Source organism: Frieseomelitta varia, unplaced genomic scaffold, assembly GCF_011392965.1.
Source record: "Frieseomelitta varia isolate USP_RPSP 00005682 unplaced genomic scaffold, Fvar_1.2 scaffold_388, whole genome shotgun sequence".
In the NCBI taxonomy this organism is placed as follows: domain Eukaryota; kingdom Metazoa; phylum Arthropoda; class Insecta; order Hymenoptera; family Apidae; genus Frieseomelitta; species Frieseomelitta varia.
In genome coordinates, this window is record NW_025110132.1 from 36,327 (window position 1) to 59,684 (window position 23,358).

Consider the following 23,358-nt stretch of genomic DNA (forward strand, 5'->3'; position numbering starts at 1 on the left):
TTTAATAAATATATAATATTGCAATGTTAAAGTTTTATCTTTATTTTAGTTTACTTTCACATCGTAGATCAATCGGCGATTAGGATCGATTAGGAAGTGTTATAAAGCGTGCTATAAAGCAACAGTGGCTTAACCCTTCGCCAACCGTTTGCAAGACTGATTCCGCCATCGAACGTGGGTTAAACAACCCGTAACATAACGCGATAACGCGGTTCCCGATCATGGAAACGCGCGACGTTCGCCGGGAATACAAAACGAGGGGAGCCCCCGTCTGATTGTGTGAGCACGTTCGAACGGCGTCGTATCGAGTTCGCGGGGCGTTTGTGGGATTTGTATTTAACGCGGTGTCGAACGATCGCCGTGAGAGGGAGAAACAACGATCGCGAGAAGATTCATGTTCTACACGCGCGTGGCCAGGGAAATAGGTGCGTGCATCCACACAAAAAAAGAGAGAAATAAAACAGAGTGAAGAAAAATAAAACGCGCAGGGAACACGCATTCCAGCATAAACAAAAACGTACGTGGCACGCCTCGGTGAGCCAGCGCGCGATACATGTACAATCCCATCGAACATTTACGGGAAGAACTCGACAGGAGACTTGAAAGAAATAATATAACGAGTAACGATTCTTTCAAACAAAATATTAGCAGCGTGGCACTCAACAGCATGGATTCAAGCGTTACTAAAAAGTTAGTCAATAGTATAGAAAAAATCGTTTTCGAGAGGTTATTAAATTCAAGGGTGACCCAGCTAGATTGAAATGCAATATAATCAAATATGTTGCATTCTATCATGACTATTAAAATTTGAATACTTTTGTTATGCCTTTATATGTACTTGAAATATCCGTGAAAAATGTTATGTAATTTCTTTACTTATCGTTTAATTTTTCTCTAACTTTGCATATATTTAGCAAATGTTGATAGTATAGAAACAATTTGTTTCAATAAATTACAATTTATTATACAATCTTTGTATAAACGATTATTTTCTATCGAATACTTTCGTTGCTCACTGTATGTATGGGGAATGCGACACGCTCGTCGCCATTTCTCTGCCATCTGACTCGTTGCTGTCGTTACGTGGAAACGCGGCGAAAATTCGGGGAACTCCCTTCGTGCGTGCTCTCACTGAAAACTGGAGAGAGTCAATTGATTTTTGTTCTTTTTCTATTTCTTTTTATCCAATTGCGCTGGCCAACTGACTGCGGACCGTAACGAGTGACCAAACACCGTATACACCAGAGATGCAAGTCGTGATAAGAAGTATTAGAAAATTAACTGTGGCTGCTTGCACTGGTGAATTAAATACGATTGCTTGTAAGATAAATTAAATATGGTTGCTGAAGTACTAGTGAATTAAATGCGGCTGCTTGAGAAGTTTAGTATAGTACTGAGCTGTCTGGCACCTATTTTAATTAGGACCTACCTTTAGGTAGTACCTACTTTATTTAGTCAGATAATTAGGTAGTAGCTAGTTTAAATAAATCTGTCGATATTAAATCTTATACGAGTGCCTACTGAGTTTAGTATTGAACTATTTACTACTTATTGTTAGTACTAAATTATCTACTAATAATGTTAATATTGAACTGTTAATTATCTACTAAAAATGTTAATATTAACTGTTATTATTAAATACCTATTTTAATTAACTGTTAGTATTAAATTAATATTAAATCTTATGTGAGTATTAAATTATCTGTTAATACTTATTTCAATTGTCTATTAATTAAATATCTCATACAAGTAGTTCTACTGAGTTCAGTAAACTAAATTATCTACTATAATAATAGTTGCTAGTGATAATAATTACTAGTGATTTAGTAAACTAGAATATCTACTAATAACTACTAGTACTAAATTACCTACTAATAATTACTAGTACTAAATTATCTACTAATAATTAAATACCTATTTTAATTAACTGTTAATATCGAATTAATATTAAATTTTATGTGAGTATCTGCTAAATTATCTGTTAATACTTATTTCAATTGTCTATTAATTAAATATCTCATACAAGTACCTACCGAGTTCAGTAAACTAAATTATCTACTAATAGTTGCTAGTGATAATAATTACTAGTGATTTAGTAAACTAGATTATCTACTAGTGACTACTAGTGTTAAATTACCTACTAATAATTACTAGTACTAAATTATCTACTAATAATTAAATACCTATTTTAATTAACTGTTAATATTAAATTAATATCAACGTAAATATCTACTAACTTATCTGTTAATACTTATTTTAATTATCTATTAATTAAATATCTTATACAAGTACCGAGTTCAGTAAACTAAATTATCTACTAATAATTACTAGCGATAGTAATTACTAGTGATTTAGTAAACTAGATTATCTACTAATAATTAAACAGCTACTTTAACTATCTGTCGACTATTAAATCTCATGTGTAGTATCTACTAAATTATCTGTTAGTACCAATTTTAATTATCCGTTGATAATTAAATCTCGAGTATCTACTGAATTTCGTACTGAGTATCAAATTATCTATTAATAATTCAATACCTACTTTAATTATATTAAATCCTACATGATCTGTCATAATTTGACAACTCACGAGCCTATTCACTCAACGATCGTAAACGGAAACCAACGAACGTTCCCTGAAAACCATTGCTAACCTGTTCTTTGACCACGCCGCGATTAAATGGTTCGCTTTCGTAGACGATCGCAGGTGTCTTCTACTTTTCAGACTATTTCTAGAGGACGTGAAAGGAAATCTTACCGATCTTGTTGGTTTCTGGAAACATATCTAAAAACGCCAAGATCTAAATCAGCCTCGTGCTTAATTCCCGATTATCTTGATATTTCCTGCGTTACTTTTATTCTCCGTTCTTATGTCGTTTATTTGTATTATTGAGGCAATCTCATGTGTGATCTATTTATATATTACCGAGACGAGTCTCCGCAATTCATTCAAACAAGCTCTCCTCAACCTCAATTCTATCCAAACAACCATCAACCGATTAAGCGGCCATTTCGAATCATTTTCAGTTTCAACATCTGTCCGAGCCTCATCTCCCCCACTGAGTGATTTATGTATCCTGTGGACACGTCGCTTAATCGGCACGGTGACAAGACGCGAATCTCTTCCCATTGTGTTTCGTTTTACGAGCACTAAACGCTGCCAGCATCACCGCGAATGGGAGTTGCTATGGCACACAATTGGCTAGCTTCTTTGCATTATAAAAATCATATTTTTCAATTTCTCAATTTCTTAACTTAAGAGTTTTTACGATTTTTCAATCTGCAGCGCAATGAGAAAGACGGATGTAACTTTGTAAAAAAAAAAAAAAAAGAAAATCATGTGACAATCAATTATTATCTTGGAGGTTAAAGTCTTGATATTTGCAAGCTCGCCTTTTTGTTTTTTTACATTTTCACAATTTCACACCACGTAGCAGATTATTTATTTGTTCTGAAGAATTGTCAAAAATTCAAACATTAGAAAGTGAAGAAACGTTAAAAAACCTAATTCTGAAGATCGAGAAACTCGTTAGACAATCTTTTTTACCATTTTACTGTACTTGAAACGTCAGGGTTAGAAATATCAGGGTCTTTTCAAATTGCTATATATGATACTCGGCGTTTGACAAAGTGGCGAAAGAAAGACGTCGTGCAACAAGTTTTTAAGCAGTCGTTGTAGAAACGAAGACATTTGATTTTTAAAAAGAAGAAAAAATTTTTTTTCCGTGGGTTTGAATCACTTTTCCAGTCATCTTTTGGGGGAAAAAAATGAAACTCACTGTCAAAGTAGAGGCTTCGTGAATCTTGTTACAATCTTCTCTCAGCGAACGAAGTTTGCAACAGCGATTTCTCACCGGTCGCAGCGTGTAGCTACCAAACTCGATCAGAAATTTAGCGAACTTGTCGGATATTTACGACCGTTTCGTGCATCATTCGCGAGGATGGGGAAGACGCGGAGGACGATGATTGCCGCTGCTGGCCATGGGCAAGTTCACTGATCCCCGGTGTGTGTCGCGTTCGAAACGTGCGCTGTGAATCGGTGTATATACCGTGTTTGTGTCGAGAGAGAGAGAGAGAGAAAAAAAGAGGGAGAGAGTAATAAAAGAAAAAAAAAAGGGAAGAAAAGAGAGACACGAACTCGCTCTTACACCGCGAACACGGCCATGACGTGAAAGCAAAAGAAGGCATGCGTTACATCCGAGCGCCGTGTTCCCCTCGGCTGCTGAATGTCAATGCTTAGGGCGCTTCTCGGAATCCCTCGACGAAAAATCGATGATCCCCAGGCCCAGCCAGACCGATAACGAAACTCTCCAGCCGCCGATCGTTCACCTTTTTTTCGCCCTGCTCCTGCAGAAAGAATCTGTCGAGTCTTTTATTTTTATTTTCGTTTATTTTTGTTTTCGTGAAACCTGCCCCTTCAATTTAGCAAATTGAGATTCACGGCGATGTCGCTGGCCTATTTTTCTTTTTTTTTTTTTTTTTATCGGAGACACACAGCTTTGAACGAGAGCTCTCTATCGAGGATCTTCTCGATCGTTGATCCTTCAGATTCCGTTCGATTCCGCTGATATTTATCAGAAACTACTTTCGTAGTGTTTTGTGGCTTGCGTTGTGCATTCGAAAATTAATTCTGTAGCAGCTACTAATTTTGTAGGAGGCTTCGTGCCAGTGTCGTGAATTTGGAAATAAATTTAATGAAACGTGTATCATGCGAAAAATACAAGCTGTTTAGAAGACAGGATGTATTTAAAGCGTTTCCTCATTGTTGAAATGTAAACGATATTATGACAATGATAACGTGATTTAATGATAACGTCAAATGGATAAAAAATATGTTACTTTTGCTTCAACGTTGTCTTGCTATTTCACAATCAATTTCTTCGAATTTCTTTAATATCCTTTGTGCAATGTTCGATCGTTTAAATTTTTCCGTGTTTCCAACGACACAAAGGAGAGACAAGAAAAACCTTAGTCGTACTAATTACGTCTGATTATGGAACACCGGTAATTAATATCCCTGGCAATTAAGCATGAAACAGAGTTGGATACACGGACTCTAGCATCGTGCACGTGTGTGGGCCCCTAGCAGTGATTCACAGTGTCTACTTGAATTACGTTTACCGTTCGTAGAAAATTTTTAATTTGGGTGGTCACTGGAAGACTGAATGATGTAATAAAACAAAAGCAACTTTTACAAATACGTTTCTTAAATTTTTTATTATTTTAATATTTTATTTTGGAAATATAATTAATGGATTTTTTTTCGGTACTATGCGTGGAAAACAACATCCCTCAAATGACCATTTTCTTGCTCATAAGTTGAGACTTTTTTAAACCCTTCAGTTTTTCAGTGGCCACCCTATGTATATAGGAAATGTTTAACTAGAAACTTTTGCCAGAAAATAACTAGAAAAACTTTTAATTCTATATATCACGTGCGTCAATCTTGCGAAACTTGCCATACAGGGAAAATTTTTAAAAATTGCTAGAAAATTTCTAACTAGAAAATTACCAGAAAATAATTGGAAAATTTTTAATACGTGCAAATACACATCACGTGTATCGATTTTGCAAAACTTACCGTGCGTGGAAAATTTAAAAATTTCTGTAGAAAATTTCTAACTAGAAAATCACCAGAAAATAACCGGAAAATTTTTAATTCTATATACATATGTACATATCGCGTGCATCAATCTTGCGAACCACTCGACGAAAATTGCGCGGGAATTTACCATAGTTGCTTTACCGAGCGAGCAAATACCGGCTGAGAGGCGAGCGTATACAAGTGGCAGACTATTAATCGCAGACGTCCTCTCATCGAGTCTATCGACGATCGTCGAGAAAAAGTTGTTCCTCGAGTGCATCGGCTGTTTGCTCTCTGTTTCGACGAGAGATCTTTGTCGCGTCTCGGTTTTCTCGGACAAAAAGGACCTTGGAACCCCCCTGTCGGCTCGGTGTCGCCGACATTCCCACAGGAGTCATCCTATTATATTTAAATTGGGCCCATACACGCGTGTGCACGCGTCGTAGGCCAAGAGTCACCATCATGGTAGGTCTGCTTATGCGAATCTTCCATTTTCTTTCTTTCTTTCTTTCTTTCTTGCCCCCTGGTGGGGCGCGCAGAGTCAAATGCACAAAGAATGCACTTTCATTTGTCACCATTGATCGCCGGAAGCGTCACGACGCTGTCTGCGTTAATATTTATGCTAAGCAGCGTATTTATAATCAGCTGACTGAATTTTCGTTGGGACCCTGGCTCCGAAACTGGGCCCAAGGGAACGTATCCAAGTGTCAGTCATCGATTTTGATGAAATTTGACAAATGTTTGATCCGTTTTTTTTTTTTTTTTTTTTTTGTTTTTAATCGGCAATCGTCGTCGATGTTGAAGGGGTGAAAACTAACCTCAAAATTGAGGGGGTCCGGAACACGTTTTATCAAATATCTCGGAAATTACCGAAGATGCAGTTTTCGTGCAAATTGATGAAATTGGTGTTTTTTTAACGACGAATTTAACGGTGTGTATGCCGTTCGTTTAAACAATATATTAAAATATTTTAAACATATTAAATATATAATGTATATTAATATAAAAAATATATATATAAATATATTAAATATTAAATACTTCTAATATATTTTAAATATATTAAAAAACCCTTTGTGGATCTGACTCCCGTTCTTTTACAAATTGCCGACAAACGAAAGGCTTTGCAGGGGAAACACGTGTGTCAGATATTTCGACACATTATACACACACACAGGCAGAACATTAAATTATACTTTTATTATATTCATAAAAATTAAAATGTACACACCTTATTGTTTAAGTTTCATACTCGTATTAGCTTCTATGCAAGTATCGCAGTATGTATAATATTTAACAATACAGAGGTATAGGTACTCTCGAGACGAGACGAGCTTACGAAAAGAATTACGTGAAACTTTGTTTTGTCTTCTTTTTTTTTTTTTTTTTTTTTTTTTTTTTTTTTTTTTTTTTTTTTTTTCTTGGGGGGGGGGGGGGGGATACGGTGGTATACTTCGTAGCTTACTTCCGACGAGATTATTAATATTATTGACTGCTTACAAAATAACACTGTTACACGAGTAAGTCATCTCTCTGGTTTACGACACAGTTTCCGATTTTTATGTTTGTGTGTGTGTGTGTGTGTGTGTGTGTGTGAGTGCGTGAGTGATCATGGGAGGGGAGATGAAGGTGCTCCTATGCTCGATTTACATCTTCAGCCCTCCCTATGGCCCTACGAGATCGAAAAAAGGAAAAGAAAAGCAGAACGATACTTCTGCCTTCGGCGATAAATTGAGGGGGGAGAATTCACCGTCATCGTGTTTTTCCCTAACCTAAATCTGCTCTACTCGAATCAAACAAAGGTTATGATTAGCTTCTTCTTCTTTTTTTCTACCCACTTCGAAGAGAAAAATTACGTGGAATATATCTTCTAGCTATACTTTTTTTTTTTTTCTTCCTTTCTTTTACTCTTAATGTATCATATACTATTTTTGTTTTCTTACTTATCTGTTCTCACCGCTAAGCACGTCGTGCCACTAGTGCGTACGCCTGCGATCGGATGTGTATGTGTGTATATGTGTATGTGTGTAATAGAGATATCGAAGATTGTCGAAGAATAGAAACCTCTTCGTTTCGTAAACAAAAACCACGGGGGGAAAATTTCGTTTTCGTCGGGATAAATAAACGCTTGACAAGGCTGAAAAAAGACTGCGACAACGCAAGTTGGACGATCAGATATACCGTGCAAGCGATATACGGTTCGTCGACGCAACGCGAGTGCGATCTTCGTTACCCCCCCCCCCCCTTTTTTTGTTTGTCTCGGTCTTTTTTGCCTTCTCTCGATCGGGTGGCTCCGTGATCCTTTCGTGTCATGTCGTGTCGTGTCGTGTTCGTGTTCGTGTTCGTGTCCACGGGTGATGAAGCGTTTCTCTCCGTGTGCAACTGTAGGGCACTGTAGCACCAGCGTGCGCGAGAAAGATATACGAACGCTAATTCGATCGCTAGCTAATAAGTCTAAAAGTTCAAATGCGAATCTCTGAATGTTTGCTGTCGGGGGAGGGACGACGACGTGTCGTGTTCAAACTCTGTCTACTATAGCGAAATAAAAAGTCGCCCAAGCGCCTTTGACTTATCTTTTACTTTTTATTCTTTTTACAGTCCCCAGGCTTCGAGTCGTCGCTCTGGCCATGTTCGCCCATCGCGAACGTTCAAACTCCCCTTTTTCTCACGATCTTTGGATAATTCTCCCAAAAATACAAAATTCTTCGTATATATTTGATTAATATTGATTAATATTTCTGTTGATCTACGTTGTTTCACGTGCAATTTTCATTGATCGTTTCGTCTCGTTTCATGTCGCTTTTGTTATTATATTCTCGTGAAAATTTTTTCCCCCGACACACTTTGGCTTTTGGATTCGATTTAGGTGTGCGTTCTCGCGAACGTGGCCACAGCGACGTTACAATATCGAGGCGATTGCTCGATGTTCCTCGCCATTTTGCATCCCCCATTATCCCACTTATCGTCAGGCAACAATTGCTATTTAAATTTCCGGGAAAATTATTTTGTTAGTTGAATGTACGAAAGCAAAATTTTCTCAAAATTAATCGTAACATTACTAGAATTTCAATGTTCCCTTTGATTCTTCATTCTAAGTTTTTTGATTTCTCTTTTCCAAGCAACAACGAAGCATCACAATACGTACTAACGTAAAATTAATTAAACTTATTTTCGATTCAATTTTTTTTTTTTTTTTTTTTTTTTTAATTTTTTTTTTTTTTTTTTTTTTTAATCTACGCTCATGTCGTGCAGAAACCAATTTCAATCGTGCACGAACGAAATGTTTCTACTTTGTAAATGCAAATCGTAGGGTCCAGTGAATTGCGAAATAGACACGGCGGAATCACCGTGATGCAAAGTGAAAATACACACGGGATCGCACAATTTGATCACGCGACCAACAACGTAACACACCTGCAAAATGGCGGAACATCCCGCGAATCGTCCTTGCGAGTCGTCCACGCAGTCTTACGCAAGAAGTCGAATAGAATTGTGTATGTGTGTGTATGGGGGGGGGGGGAGGAAGGGGGAAACTGACTGACTCTAAACACGTTCTCTGCCTTTAATCACGCAATGCAAAAATAGGCTTTCCTATTTCCGGTCGTCTAGCACCGGAGCGAGTGACACAGCGATATCTACGTATCTACAGAGAATTTCCAAAGAATTTCCTTACAATCTAGTATAGATCGTTTTTTTTTCTTTTTTCTTTTTTTCTTTTTTGCTATTTTTTTTTTGTTTCAATGCTTTTCTTTCTATTTCTCGTCTAACTCCTCTTCTCTCTCGTTCTGCTCGCCCGAAGTGGCGTTCTACGTGCTATTACAGAGGGTGAATATATCCTCGATCGAATTCAGAGTTCCTGTTCCGCGCGAATATATTTCCTCTACGATCGATTTGAATCGAATTCTCTCGGTGGCTCGTTTTGGAGTTTTTCACGCATTTCACCGACGATAGTGTTGGATTGATGTTTCAACACTGGCAATCGAATCAAATCGCTGTCGACGACACACCGCTCGCGCCGGCCAACTGTGAATTGCGGACCGTAACGAGTGACCAAAAGCACAATTCCGTCGCTTTCCTTTCGTACTCGTCGGCACGATATCGCCTGGATGGATAGAAGCGATCGAAAGATAGTAAAATTTATTATTCGTTTTGCCTACTCTGTCTTCACTTGACTATCACCGAAAACTGAGAAAATATTTATAATTTTGGGAAAATGTTTATAGGCTGACGTTGGCATTTCTAGGGAAAGTATTGCAACAGGTTAATATTCATCTGATCTGTTTTACTATTTAACTATTAAAATCTGTTTTACTGTTAAGTAAAATTTCCCCATTCGATTCAAACGTCTCGTTGACAAGCCCGAAGCAACGTTGCCACCCTGCGTCGAGCAAGTTAGAACGGAATGCCAGTCGTTCCGATTCGATCGGGGACTCGAGAAGGTACAATGAACGAAAAAGTTGCACTGTCGACGATTCTATTTGGTCGCACCAAGTTCGATTCAGCAAATGTACAAGTGTCGGCTTCGGCATCGCTAGCTCGAGGGGGGGGGGGGGGTCGATGGGTGGTGGGTGGAGAGGGTTGTCTGGAGTTCCCTTGAAGCTGGTGCACATCGTAGCTACAATATTTTTCTTACAATATACTGTGTCGATAAACGTCTAAAATACCGATCTCTGTGTGTGTTGTGTCCGATGGTACATCTTTTTTCTTTTTTTTTTTTTTTTTTTTTTTTTTTTCTCCTTGCTTGCGCGCATATCCTCTCTCTTTCTCTCTCTCTCTCTCTCTCTCTCGCTCGCTCTCGCTCTCTCTCTCTCTCTCTCTCTCTCTCTTTTTTACACATTATATTAAAATATAACACCAATCTCGACTCGCTTATCGTTATTACATATACATACGTGTGGATTCTTATTATTTCTTTTCTTTTATTTAGCGATGATCGTTCGAACAGTCTCTCACCGTCAAGCGTTCAGAAGAGTTCCGAATTCAATATTAACATGCTCGCGCTTCCGCGTATTATTTAATTGACGACACTGTGAGTGCGGGGGGAGGGGAGAGGGCGAGGGGGGGATGCAGGCTCTGCGGACAGCGGTGTTTTCTTGTAGGGAAGTTTTCCTTCGTCGAAACCACGAGCAAGGTTTCTTTCTCTTCTTCTGTTCTTTTTTTTCTTTTTTTTTTTTTTAAACTCTCGATTTCATCGGTGGATCGATAGACAGACGCTCGGAAGTGTTTTTCAAAGTTCGAAGAATGCGTAGAACTTTCACACTTCGGCTAGATTCAAAAAGTGTCCGACAAAGAGATTTGAAAAAAAAAAAAAAAAAACGATCCAAGATTTAATGAAGAAAGATGATGAAAGTATTCGTGAAATGATAAAATCCCAGTTCGAAAAACTTGTGAAATTGCAATCTTCCCATTTTTTTTTTTTTTTTCTCCCAAACAAACTTCCCATAAATAATGGTAATCGTGATCGTTTCATTTCCCTTTTCTCTTCCTGAAGCACGTGTGTGTGTATGTATGTGTATGTATATGTGTGTGTGTGTCAGAGCGAACGTTGCAATTTCTGCGAAAAGTCCAGCCAAAAGTGGCGGAATAGCTGGGGGAATCGATGGACGCGTAAAATGGTACCGGTGCAGCGGGTAGAAAAACGAGGGAGCAGCGTAAAACGGCAAAAGATTAGTCTCACAGCCTTTTCGTAGATAAATAGGAGAATCGATTAGATTTACGGAGCGTTTTATTTTTTATTTATTTATTTTTTTTCTTTTTCTTTTTTCCTCTTTAATACTCTCGAAAAAATGGACCCGTGCGACCCTTTGTTTCCACGTGTTTTTCTTTCTCACTTTTGTCTTCCCCTTCTCTCTTCGTTCCTTCTCTTTCCCTCCCCCCATTCCTTTTTTTTTTTTTTTTTTTTTTTTTTTTCTTTTTTTTCTCGTTTGGAACTTAGACCGTGTGTATGTTCTGTGTGGTATGTTCTTGTCTGTGGCTGCAGCAGCTTCGCTCTCACGGACAAAGAGGGGGAGGAAGGATGGGTAATGTTAAACTCGGAAGTCTTCGTAAGAGACGTTTGTGGTAAAACCGATTGGTCGAAAATATTATTCTAGAATCTCTCCGTATAGGGTATAAAGTATAGTTGTTGAACGATTATCATCATCGTATTAGATAATTAATAACGATAAAAAATGGACATTGTCTTATCGTCGGGATGGAATAGGCTGCGTAAGCTCCGTCGATGCTAGATGCTCCACTGCAAGATCTTCAGAACGATCTTTGGGACGAGTTAGAAACAGAAAAAAAAAAGAAAAAAGAAAAAAGAAAAACGACACGGAAGAAACAAAAGTAATCCATGTATGTACAATTTCAAACATTGTTACATTGAAATTAGTCGTCGGAGAATATATTTGTCAATATATTTTACAATTGCGTGAAACTGAACGAACCGAGATTATCCGAAAAAAAAAAGAAAGAAAGAAAAAAGAAAAAACGGAATTTATTAATACTCTCGGGGAAAAATAATAATAATTAAAAAAAAAAAGAAAAACTTTCGTCGACTTCGTGTATCCGCCAGGTAGGCATGTAGCATCTCACTGTGACACTTGTGAGTCTTAAATTTTCTTTCATCATTAATAATCCTGAATTACCAAAAAATGGACAGAGATATATACCTTTCGCCCGCGGCGTTTCCCCTTTTCGTGTAAAATACGCGCTTTCATTTGTTTCTTTTTTCTGCTTTAGCGTTTTTTTTTAGCTAACCAGAAGTCTCTTGTTTTTTTTTTTTTTTTTTTTTTCTCGGTTAAATTACGTGAAATCACGGAAAAACGTCGCGTCGCAGGCGTGTTTTTATTATTTATATTCAATAAATATTACATACAGTAATATATATGTTCATTATTGATAGCGTTTAGTATTGTTCTAATTGGACAGAAGTTGTTGTTCTTGTTGCGGCTTGTTTGGTTGATGTTGTTCACAATTTAGGCGAATCATTAGCTCCTCTTTCTTTTTCTCTTTCGTTCCTTCACGATTACACCTTAAGCTTCTTTTAACACCTTCGCTCATTCGTTACACTTTATTTTATATTTTTTCTTTTTTTAATCATTTATTCTTTCTCCCTTTCTTTTCGTTTTTTCGTACCGTTTTGTTTCTTATATACTCCACACGATTTACTAGGTAAATTAAAAAAAATACGCGGTACACCTTCGTTTGATTTCTTTCCACTTACACGCGACCATTTCATCGTCAAGTTACACCCCTTTCACACCCTCGTTATCTTCCTCCTCCTTTTTTTTTTTTCTTTCTTTCTTCTTTGTGATTTATTTACTTAAGCATCGTGGGACTCATTCATTGTCGAACGAGAAATCATCAGTATCGTCGTATCGCGTCGTACTGAGCAAAAATGTATCAAATATATTAAGAGTTATGTGTCTTGCGGTGAAAAATTCCAGCCAAGAACTTTGACGAGTCACGTGCAACGAGACAAAGCACGGAGAAAGAAAGAAACGGAGAAAAGAAGAGAAAAAAAGAAAAAGAAAAAAAAAAGAAAAGAAAAGAATTCGTCGGATCTCAACGCAGTCGTACGCAAACAAATTCAAGATCAACAGTTTCAAGCAAGCTCTCGGTGTGTCCCTTTGTAATTCGATTTCATCTACTATTCTAAAATCTTACGAATCTAGTATTGCGATCCTATTGTGTGATCGTGTTGCACGCAGAAGAGGAGACACACACTGGCCAGCGAGTCGGCTATCTTCCGAATAAAAAAACATTGGCAATGAAATTTCTCTTTTTTTCTTTTTTTTTCTTCTTTTTAGAATTTGATCGTCGACGAGATAATTTCGCTTAATTAAGTAGACGCGATGGAAATTACCTCGAGTCGATACTTGATCTTCCTTCGTGTGTATATATCTTCTCAACATTCACGATCATAGTCAGTCAATCGAAAAAGAAATAAGAATATTTCCCGATGTTGGACAGAGAACAAAACGATCAGTGTTGAATATATTTCTTATCATCGCCATCGTCGCATGCAACACGCAGAGCACAGTGGTTCCTCCATGCACTTCTGCATCCGTGTATAAATTAATTGCGTGTCATGTTCGCGTTAACGACGTAATGCCGGACAGAGGACAATAATCATTCAATATATGTTACAATAAAAAGGAACTTAACAGATTGCGCTAAAAAAATACAATATATATATATATATGTATGAAACAATTGTATATATATAAAAATCTTTAAATAATCTATGCAACGCGGTAAATTCGTGTGTGTGTGTGTGTGTGTGTATGTGGGTGTATGTGTGTGTCTCTCGAGAAAGAAATCATTACTTTTTATAATTATTTTTAGTTTTTGGCCGTCCTGTTGTCATTCATTCGTCTCTGTTGGCGTACTCCTCCGTTTGTTTCAAAATTACCGTTCTGGCAATTTTGGAGAGTATCATCTCTTCTTTTTATATATATATATATATATATATATATATCTCAATTGGCAATTTTCATAGCATTGCCAAATTGTCACTTCTCCCTTTTATTTTAATCCATATACGGGTTATTGTACATAATGTAATATTAATTAATATTCGTGCCGATACTTAGTCTATTCTTTTTTTTTTTTTTTGTTCTTTTTCCTTTTTTCTTGTTTATTTCCCCTTTAAATGCAATCGACGCTTATTAGAAATTATGGAATATTGGTTGATTAAAACGCGACTCGATTCTTTTTTCCTTTTTTTCACCGCATCAATCAAAATAAGTGACTCTGTTTTCCCCCTCCTTCTTCGATTAGCGTTAAAAAATGTACAATTAATTATATACGCGAACTAAACTCGATGCTTCCTCTTACGTAAAAGGTAAATGGCTTGTCGTCATCTCAGTCGTTGAAATTAAAACATTTTTGTGGAATGCTTACAAGTTTTATATATATATATATATAAATATATATATATATATATTTACATACATAAGTATATTTGATTGAACATCTTTCTGACTTTCGATACGCAAAATCGAAACTTTGCACATCGAATATTTCTTGCGCGCACGCATTTTGTTTTTTTTTTTCCTCATTCTCTCACGCTCTTTCTCTCCCTCTCTTTCGCGCTATATTCTCTCTCTCTCTCTCTTTTGTTCTCGCTACACTACTGAAAATACGAGAAGTAGTTGTAGATATACCCTTAAATTATGCTCCCAGAACAGAAGCCTCTGGGTGAGCTCGAGAAAATGAGAATGAAAATGAAAAAAAAGAAAAAGACCGGAAAAGAGAAAAGAAAAAGAGAGAAAAGAAATCGTTTCGAGGAAAAAACGGTTTCCATGCTTTGTGTGATACACATTAACGACCTAATATTTCAAGTAATATTCGTAAGTATTAATTAATTAATCCATAGCTGCCCTAACACGTCTAAGGGACTGAAACACTGCTGCTACACATATTCATAGGCATGTAGCAATTAGGATTATTTAGTGGCTTATTAGTAAAACGAAGTTACTGGTGAAGCGGTGTCGCGGTCCGTTTGTTTTTTCTTTTTTTCTTTTTTTACTTGCCCCGCGTAGAGGATCGCGTGCCTGTCGTTGAAAGGCCCTCCCCTCGACTCCGACTTCGGTGCAAGGAATGTAGTCCCTCACCTGGAATGAACATTCGTTTAAAATTTGTTCAGGGTTCCCTGACGTCAGTACAGTTTGACGTTTGGTCGTTCAAGTTGTGTGAATTATATTGTTAAATATTTAAAAAAGGTTAACGATACTTTCTCAAGCATTGCTAAATATTTATGTTCAAATATTGCTAAATAATATCGTTCAGGTGTCATATAATTCAGGTGTTATATTGTATTTGCATCTTGAACGAATACAGTTTCACGTTTGGTCCTTCAAGTCCTGAATTATATTATCGTTGATCTCTCTTCTTAATTCTTGTTAATCTATGTCATTCAGATATTATATTATACTTATATTTATTGAGAGTTTCTTGAACGAATACAGTTTGACGTTTGGTCCTTCAAAGTTCTGAATCATATTATCGTTAACTACTCTTCTTAAATATTTAAAAAGATTAATAAATACCTTGTTAAAGATTATGTTAACGTTCTTAATTCAGATATTATGTTACATTTGAGAGTTTCTTGAACACAAATATAGTTTAATGATTGGTCCTTCAAGTCCTCAACTATGTTATTGTTAACGTCTCTTTTTAAATATTGAAAAAGGCTAACAATACCTTGTTAAATATTGTTAAATATTATGTTAACCTTCTTAGTTCCAGATATTATGTTATATCTGCATTTGTTGAGGGCTTCTTGTTGCGGGGAGCAAATACAGTTTGACGTTTGGTTCTTCAAGTTATATTATTGTTAACCTTCTTCAGTTGAGATGTTTCGTAACACGTGTAGGAAAGAGTTTGTACTATGTATTATACCTCTGCTGACGCTTCGACGCATCGGTGCAGGTGCAGGGGCAGAGACAGTGTAGTTTCTAAGTGCTCGGCCACGTTTGTCTTGAATCAGTTTGTCCACCTTGACGAAGATCCCGCATTTCGGTCGACACGTGAAGTACCTATGGCCATTCACAGCACCATCGTTTTTACCTGCAAAGATCGTTAGAAAAATCAACGATCAAGAGTATAATTTTCCAAGAGAAGAAGAATATGATAGAAGCGGGAGGCTTACCAGTCGGGGCGTCAAGCTCGACTCCTATCCACGTCCCAGACGCAAACTCCGTTGGGCCGACGTACGCTATGACACCAGAGTAGCTGTACGGGCGAACCAACACCGATTCGCCCACTATGACCCAATCTGGGAGAGGAGTCTCGACTCTGCTCAAGTCGTGTCTCGAGCCGAACGCAGAACTCTTGTCGCTCACGTCATCTATGAAATTTTCAAATGAGAGGAACAGAAGGATTGCTCGTTAACCAGTTACCAGCGTTCTATGTGATATACAAATGCGGTTGACGTGTATACTCGTCACACATGTAAAATAAAACAATACCATTTATTACTTTAAAAACTCCAGATTTCAATAAGAAGTAATAAAAATGTCATTTGACGGTATATTGCCAATAAAACTGCTATTTTATGAATAGAAGTTTCCCCCGTAAGGAATCATTTTTCTTTGAAAAACACCATACTGAAATCAACTGAATTTCTTGAAATTATTTTTCTTCATTAATTTCTCTCGTTTGTGAATTTATTTCTAGACATTTTTAATAACAGTAACCTTCTCAACAACGAGAAATGTTAATTTTTTTCATCGAATAAAATTTACTTTTACCCTCGACGTGTATACTAGTCACTGCTTTCCTCCCGCGATTGATTTTTAAACCTAATAAGGAGAAGTCACAGCTGTTGGGTCGTTAATTTTAATGAAATTTGGTCTGTCGATTCTAAAGTAAAAATAATTTATGTCCAAGCATTTCAATACTCATTATTTACAGAGATATTTAATGTTTTAATCTTCTATTACAGCTATACATACTTAAAGTTGAAGATAGTGATGTAGTAGCGAAGCTGTAGTTTAATATATTCATACCCTTGAAGTTTTAGGATTCGAACCTCTCGCAGGAGAACTTTTTTCGTATCATCTCTATTTTTGCTTTCTTTCTTTTCTTTGTTTTTTTTTTTTTAATGTAGAATACTGTGTTTTATATTTTTATAATGTCTCTAGTTACATCGCCATTATTACAATTTTATAATGTCCCTTATATTATAGAATGCTATAGAAATTTCACAGACTCATGAACTTTCACGCTATCAAAATTCATTCATTGATTCATAATCAATTATCTGCATCAGTTTTCAATGCAATGGTTAAATGTTTCTGGTACGCAACAAAATTAATATCTCATAAATCCATATTTTTCAATGTAAACCAAGTGTGCTTTCCAGATGATGTAAGAAACGCAAAGTGTTCGTGCAATAATATGGCATTTATACAATGTTCATACTGCCAGGTATATATTTATGCTTTTCGTGCTTTTATGACGCTTACTATCCTAGACATTGTAATGTTCTTTTGCAAAATATTAATTATTAAAAATTGTAATGTTCGACGTTGTATTTTATATTAAAACTATTTCTGTGATATTTTAAATAAATTAATAATTAGGGATACTATAAAAATGTAAAACACAGTATTCTACATAAAAAAAAAGGATACTTAAAAAGAAAACAAAAGTAGAGATAATACAAAAATATTCGAATGGAATCTCCGGATATGAATTCACTACACCATCAGTTTCGCTACTACATTACTACTTGCAGATTAAGAAAAGAATTATATCTCTATAATATATACCTGTAGAAGATTAAAGCATTAAATATCTCTGTAAATAATGATCATTGACTGAAATGCTCGGACATAGTCAAATTACATTTACTTTAGAATTGACAAACCAAATTTCATTAAAATCGACGACCCAACTGCCCCGACTTCTCCTTGCAAGTCCCTCCTCGCAGTTAACTGGTTGAAGACTCGTCAAGAGGTCACTTCGTTTATCAGGAAATTGTCTCTACCGTCGATTCGTTCGGAGGAGCTGTTGTCACCGTTCTCGTACGGAATGTTGGACTGCATCGATTGTTCGAGCCGCGCTGCGACCTTGCTCTCCGACAGTTGTGGACGGACCATGGGGAACGAGGCCCTGTGCTGAGAACTCGTAGGCCTTCCAGCGCTGGCGGACGCTTTCCTTCGTCGCACCACCTGCGGGATCATCGCGTCGACGATGTCAACGAAAGAGAAACAGAGAGCAAAGGAGAAAGTTTCGTCGACGTTACCTTGCCAGGTGGTAGCTTCGTGTGCACGACCGAGCTACCCTCCAGCGGGCTGTCCTCCCCAGAGTTCGACGTTTGGCTGATCTCCATGTCGCTTTTCCTTCTGTTGCTCAGAATCTGGCTCGGTACGTCCTTCTTCTGGATGGAGCTCGTGCGTCCGGACACGTTGGTATTCGCGTCGCTGTCGCTCTTCGTCGAGGAGACTGGGCTGTCGATGTCCGCGTCCATGTAGGCGCCCGTTTCCTCCAAGTTCTTCCTGGCACGCTCTGCGATGCATGAAATATCACGTTTCGTATGTACACGGTGTCCTGTTTCTTCGAAGCTACTCGTCTCAAATGCTTCTTCTTTTTCTTTTTTTTTTTTTTTTGTGTTTTCAGAGGGCAGTAATTTAGTTTGTCTCCAGATAGATATATGTGTATGTAGGAAGGTACTACTTTTTTCTAGTGTAATTGTGCAATTTTATAATACCACATCTTAGTACTGAATGTAATACTATATCTTCTTATTAGTATAATACTATACTTATGTACTAGTATTAGATATAATAGTACATCTTCTAGTATAATTGTGCAATTTTTTTTTTTTTTTTTTTGACGTCAGTCGACGCAGGTCATTTTCTGCAAAAAGAAAGTATTAACTTACGTGTACTGAAAAACTATTAGTTTTAAGGAGATACTTTAATTTTTACTTTAATTCACTTTCATTAATTTTAATTTTATTTTAATTTACTCAAATTAATTTCAATTCTATTTTAATTTACTTAAATTAATTATAATTTTATTTTAAATACTTGAATTGATTCTAATTTTATTTTAAGTTACTTAAATTAATTTTAATTTTATTTTAATTTACTTAAATTAATTTCAATCCTATTTTAATTTACTTGAATTAATTCTAATTTTATCTTAAGTTACTTAAATTGATTCTAATTTTATTTTAAGTTACTTAAATTGATCCTAATTTTATTTTAATCTACTTAAATTGATTCTAATTTTATTTTAATCTACTTAAATTGATTCTAATTTTATTTTAAGTTACTTAAATTAATTCTAATTTTATTTTAATTTACTTAAATTGATTCTAATTTTATTTTAAGTTACTTGAATTGATTCTAATTTTATTTTAATCTACTTAAATTGATTCTAATTTTATTTCAATTTACTTAAATTGATTTTAATTTTATTTCAATTTACTTTCATTTTATAAAATCTGTCACATGAAAGACTTGTATTCACTTTGTATTCACACTTCTTTTCTTTTATGCATAATTTTATGAGAATCACAATCCCCTAAACTTCAAATTTTATCTCCTAAACTAATGGGCCTCAGACGTGAACAAGGTTAATACTTTTACTTTCTTTTGGCAGAGAATTTCTTCAGAGACAGTACCCTCTTCCAGTACAGATTGTGTCTAAACTACTTGAGCATTTGCCCCCCACTTCGAGAGCCATTCAACTAACCCTCGCCGCAAGTGTTCTCCATCACGTTCAAGTTGCTCAACGCGTTCGTCACCTCGCCCATGTACTCCTCCGGCGTCTCCTCGACCAGCGAGCTGTCCATCCGTTCTGGTTTCCTGCTGTCCAGCAGATTCCGGTACTCCAAGTCCGGCGTCTCGTCCACGCTGATCGACTTGACGGAGATCGAGTCCTCGGACGTGAGATTGGTCGTGGACACCGCTTGGGAACCGTAGCCACTGCTGCTCATGCTTGGCGTGTTGATCTTCGTCGATTGAAGTTCGACGAGAGAATCCAGTGTGCGTGAAGAAGTTAGCGGTTTTACTGGTTTCGCCGGTGCCTGAACGTAATCGCGTGTGACTTGATTGTGTGACAACAACAATGACATCATGAGAGTATTGGGAGATACTATAATATTTCTTCTCCAAATGAAAAACAAGTATATAAGTTTTATACGCTTTTCTTTTTTTTTATTATTTCCATCTTTTGGAAATTATCTATATTTCAAATGTAGAACGTTTGTCCTCTAATGCAAGTTTTATACTATAGTTTTATGCTAGATACATAGTATGTACAATACAGGGTATTTTATACTATACTATACTATGCTAGATATATAGTATGTACAATACAGGTCACGTAACTTGCACACCTGAAGTAATTTTCAAATTATGCGTTTAATGAAAAATTGCTGGATACAAAAGTTGTATGGTTTTAAGGGAGGGAAAAATTTGGAGTGTCAATTTTTTGTGGGCTTCGAAATTTCCAAGGTCTTCTTTATTTTTCTTAATTGGACCATATATCATCTCCTTGACTAGGGTTAGAACCAATGTGGCTTGATACACTTTTACTTTCTCTCGATTTATGATAAAAAATATATGGTCCAATTAAGAAAAAATAAAGATGACGTTGGAAATTTCGAAATCCACAAAAAATCGATACGCCATATTTTCCCTCCCTCGAAACCATACAACTTTTGTATTAAACAATTTTCTATTAGACGCCAGATAAATAATCTAAATAATTATATTATATATAATATATATTATTAAATAATTATATTTAGTAATATTTATATTTGAATAATTATTAAATAATTATATTTAACAATATATTTATATTTGAGTAATTATTAAATAATTATATTAATAATTTATTTATATTTGAGTAATTATTAAATAATTATATTTAATAATACATTTATATTTGAATAATTATTAAATAATTATATTTAATAATACATTTATATTTGAATAATTATTAAATAATTGTATTTAATAATGTTTATATTTGAATAATTATTAAATAATTGTATTTAATAATAATGTTTATATTTGAATAATCATTAAATAATTATATTTAATAATATATTTAATAATTATATCAAAAGTTATTTCAAGTGTAAGTTACGTGAACCACCCTGTATATATATATATATATATATATATATATATATATATATATATATATATATCTTCGAAATTCAGGGACGTGTACTACCTGATACGAATCGTATTCCGAGTAATCAGCATCGCTCTTCTCTTCGTCCTCGTCGGGTATAGGCGTTGACAACTGATTCCCAGCGTTCGACGTCTCCTCGTGCAGGGTGGTCATTCGTAGACCCAACTTCCCACCGACCATGTTCGGCGATGCTAGAAACGAACATTGCCAAGTCAACAAAAAAAAAGAAAAAAAAAAGATCGCACGCGATGCACGTCTCTCGCGAGACGTGAGAAAATCGCGTAAGAAATTGTCGGAGAGATATATATCAGGGCCGATCTGGCCACCGTCAGTAATAGAAGAAAAAAAAAAAAATTGACGAAAAGTCAAGAAGGGAGGATCGATCGATCGATTTACTTTTCTTTAGTCGCATCTTTTTCTTCGGGTACCAACATTTAATAATGGACACATCCATTTAATAATCGGGTTTATGATCACACTAAAGAGGTGCCAGGTCGGTTCTGATACACACTTATCGGTGATTGCAAAAATATCGAACAAAGGAGTGTGGTCCATGCTGTTCTTTAAAAACGAAAAAAAAAAAAAAGAAGGAAAGAAAAAGAGAAATAAAAACCGAAAAAGGATATATTCCACGTATTCGACGATTTTTCTGATAATCGAATTCTGTCATTCGATTTATTCGTTGTTCGCAAAGTTGAGACACGTGATGCTTGAATCGTTGGAACTTCGATAATTTTTATTGGGCAGATTTTTGAATGAAATTATTATCGACAGTTTTTCAATTAATGTTCGTTCCGTGATATTTTTCCCAGAATCTGTAATTATTACTTGTATAATGTGATTCCAGTCACGTGTCTCACCCATCCAAATTCAGTTATATATATATACTACGTCCTTGTGTATCCAACATATGTTGGAACATTACTGTAACTTCTGACAGACATGTTTTGCGTGTGTTTTGCTACGTGTCAAAATGATAACGTATGTACGTGAAGTCAGAACTTACTCTTGCTCGAAGCTGAAGTTCTCGTTGAGACTGAAGTCGCGATACCACACGATACAATTTCGAGTAATTTCTGTTTTCGCGACGAATAGTAAAACAGTGCAACAAATTAATTGTTTTACAATACAAGTACACCAGCAATATTTCTAGTTTGTTTGAAAATACGAATACACGTTCAGAGGCAAGTAATATTGTTCAAGGTGGACGAGCTTGTTATTGGAAAATGACATATTATTATATTAATATATATATATAAATATATTATATGATATTAACAGTTTATCGACCGAAAGTCTATTAATCGGCTACTATCTACTGCTATCAGTCGGTAAAGTGTTAATATCGTATAATAATATAATTATATGTATTAATTATATAATTAATTTATGAATATTATATATTTTAATATTAATTTATAAGTATTATTGTGATAATAATTATTAATATTATTACAATAATAATATATTTATATATATTAATACACGATATTACCAGTCGGTAAAGTGTTAATATCGTATAATAATATATTTATATATATTAATTATATAATTAATTTATTAATATTATAATTTATAAATATTATTCGTAATAATAATTATTAACATCATTATAATAATATAATATTATAATATTAATAATATATTTATATATATCAACACACGATATTATCAGTCGGTAATGTTAATATAAATATATTGTTATACGATTTAAATATATATATATATAAAACTGCGTACGACGTATTGATTTAAAAGATAAGATTAATAATTCAAAATAATTGCTTCACTGTTTCATTATTTATCGCTAAAACGTGAACCACATCGTAGACAAATCCGAGTAGTATACGAGTAGAAATATCTCGCGGGCGTCAACTCTACTCGAAACTCTATAAGTAACGAGCTATGCTCGAAACGAAAGATTCAGAAGATTCAAGCGCATAAATACGTGGAATATAAGGCAGCCTGAGGTCAAACATAAAAACAGAGTGCGAGAAAGACAACGGTAAAGGTGACCGAAAGCGACAAAACATTGAACACACCGGGAACTATACACCGTTGTGCATAGTGAGGGCTACGGTTCCAATAAAGGGGGTCAGTGACTACGAAGACAAAAGAAAAAA

General features: G+C 35.5%; 1 protein-coding gene across 2 annotated transcripts; it reads right to left on the minus strand.

Annotated features, from left to right (window-relative positions):
• Positions 1-7,168: 7,168 nt before the first annotated feature.
• LOC122531336 (CAP-Gly domain-containing linker protein 4-like) lies at positions 7,169-21,485 on the minus strand. Of its 2 annotated transcripts, none has more exons than XM_043659157.1 (7): positions 21,275-21,485; positions 19,781-20,114; positions 18,324-18,586; positions 18,066-18,249; positions 16,224-16,421; positions 15,974-16,141; positions 7,169-15,186 (listed from the first exon to the last, which is right to left on the minus strand). In XM_043659157.1, exons 1-7 carry the CDS (start codon positions 21,413-21,415, stop codon positions 15,098-15,100), a joined length of 1,377 nt encoding a protein of 458 aa, XP_043515092.1. In that variant the 5' UTR covers positions 21,416-21,485; the 3' UTR covers positions 7,169-15,097. The 2 variants fall into 2 exon arrangements, with proteins under 2 accessions (XP_043515092.1, XP_043515093.1); XM_043659158.1 differs by having other exon boundaries at positions 19,781-20,039; positions 21,275-21,460.
• Positions 21,486-23,358: the final 1,873 nt, after the last annotated feature.

Bases quoted from the DNA above. Each gene is read 5' to 3' on its own strand.
- LOC122531336 (XM_043659157.1), bottom strand. From the start codon at position 21,415: ATGGTCGGTGGGAAGTTGGGTCTACGAATGACCACCCTGCACGAGGAG. The intron at 18,587-19,780 runs GTTAGTTGAATG...CATGCATCGCAG, and splicing joins GGAGAACACTTGCGGCGAGG to AGCGTGCCAGGAAGAACTTG. The intron at 16,142-16,223 runs GTAAGCCTCCCG...CGATCTTTGCAG, and splicing joins CGAGCTTGACGCCCCGACTG to GTAAAAACGATGGTGCTGTG.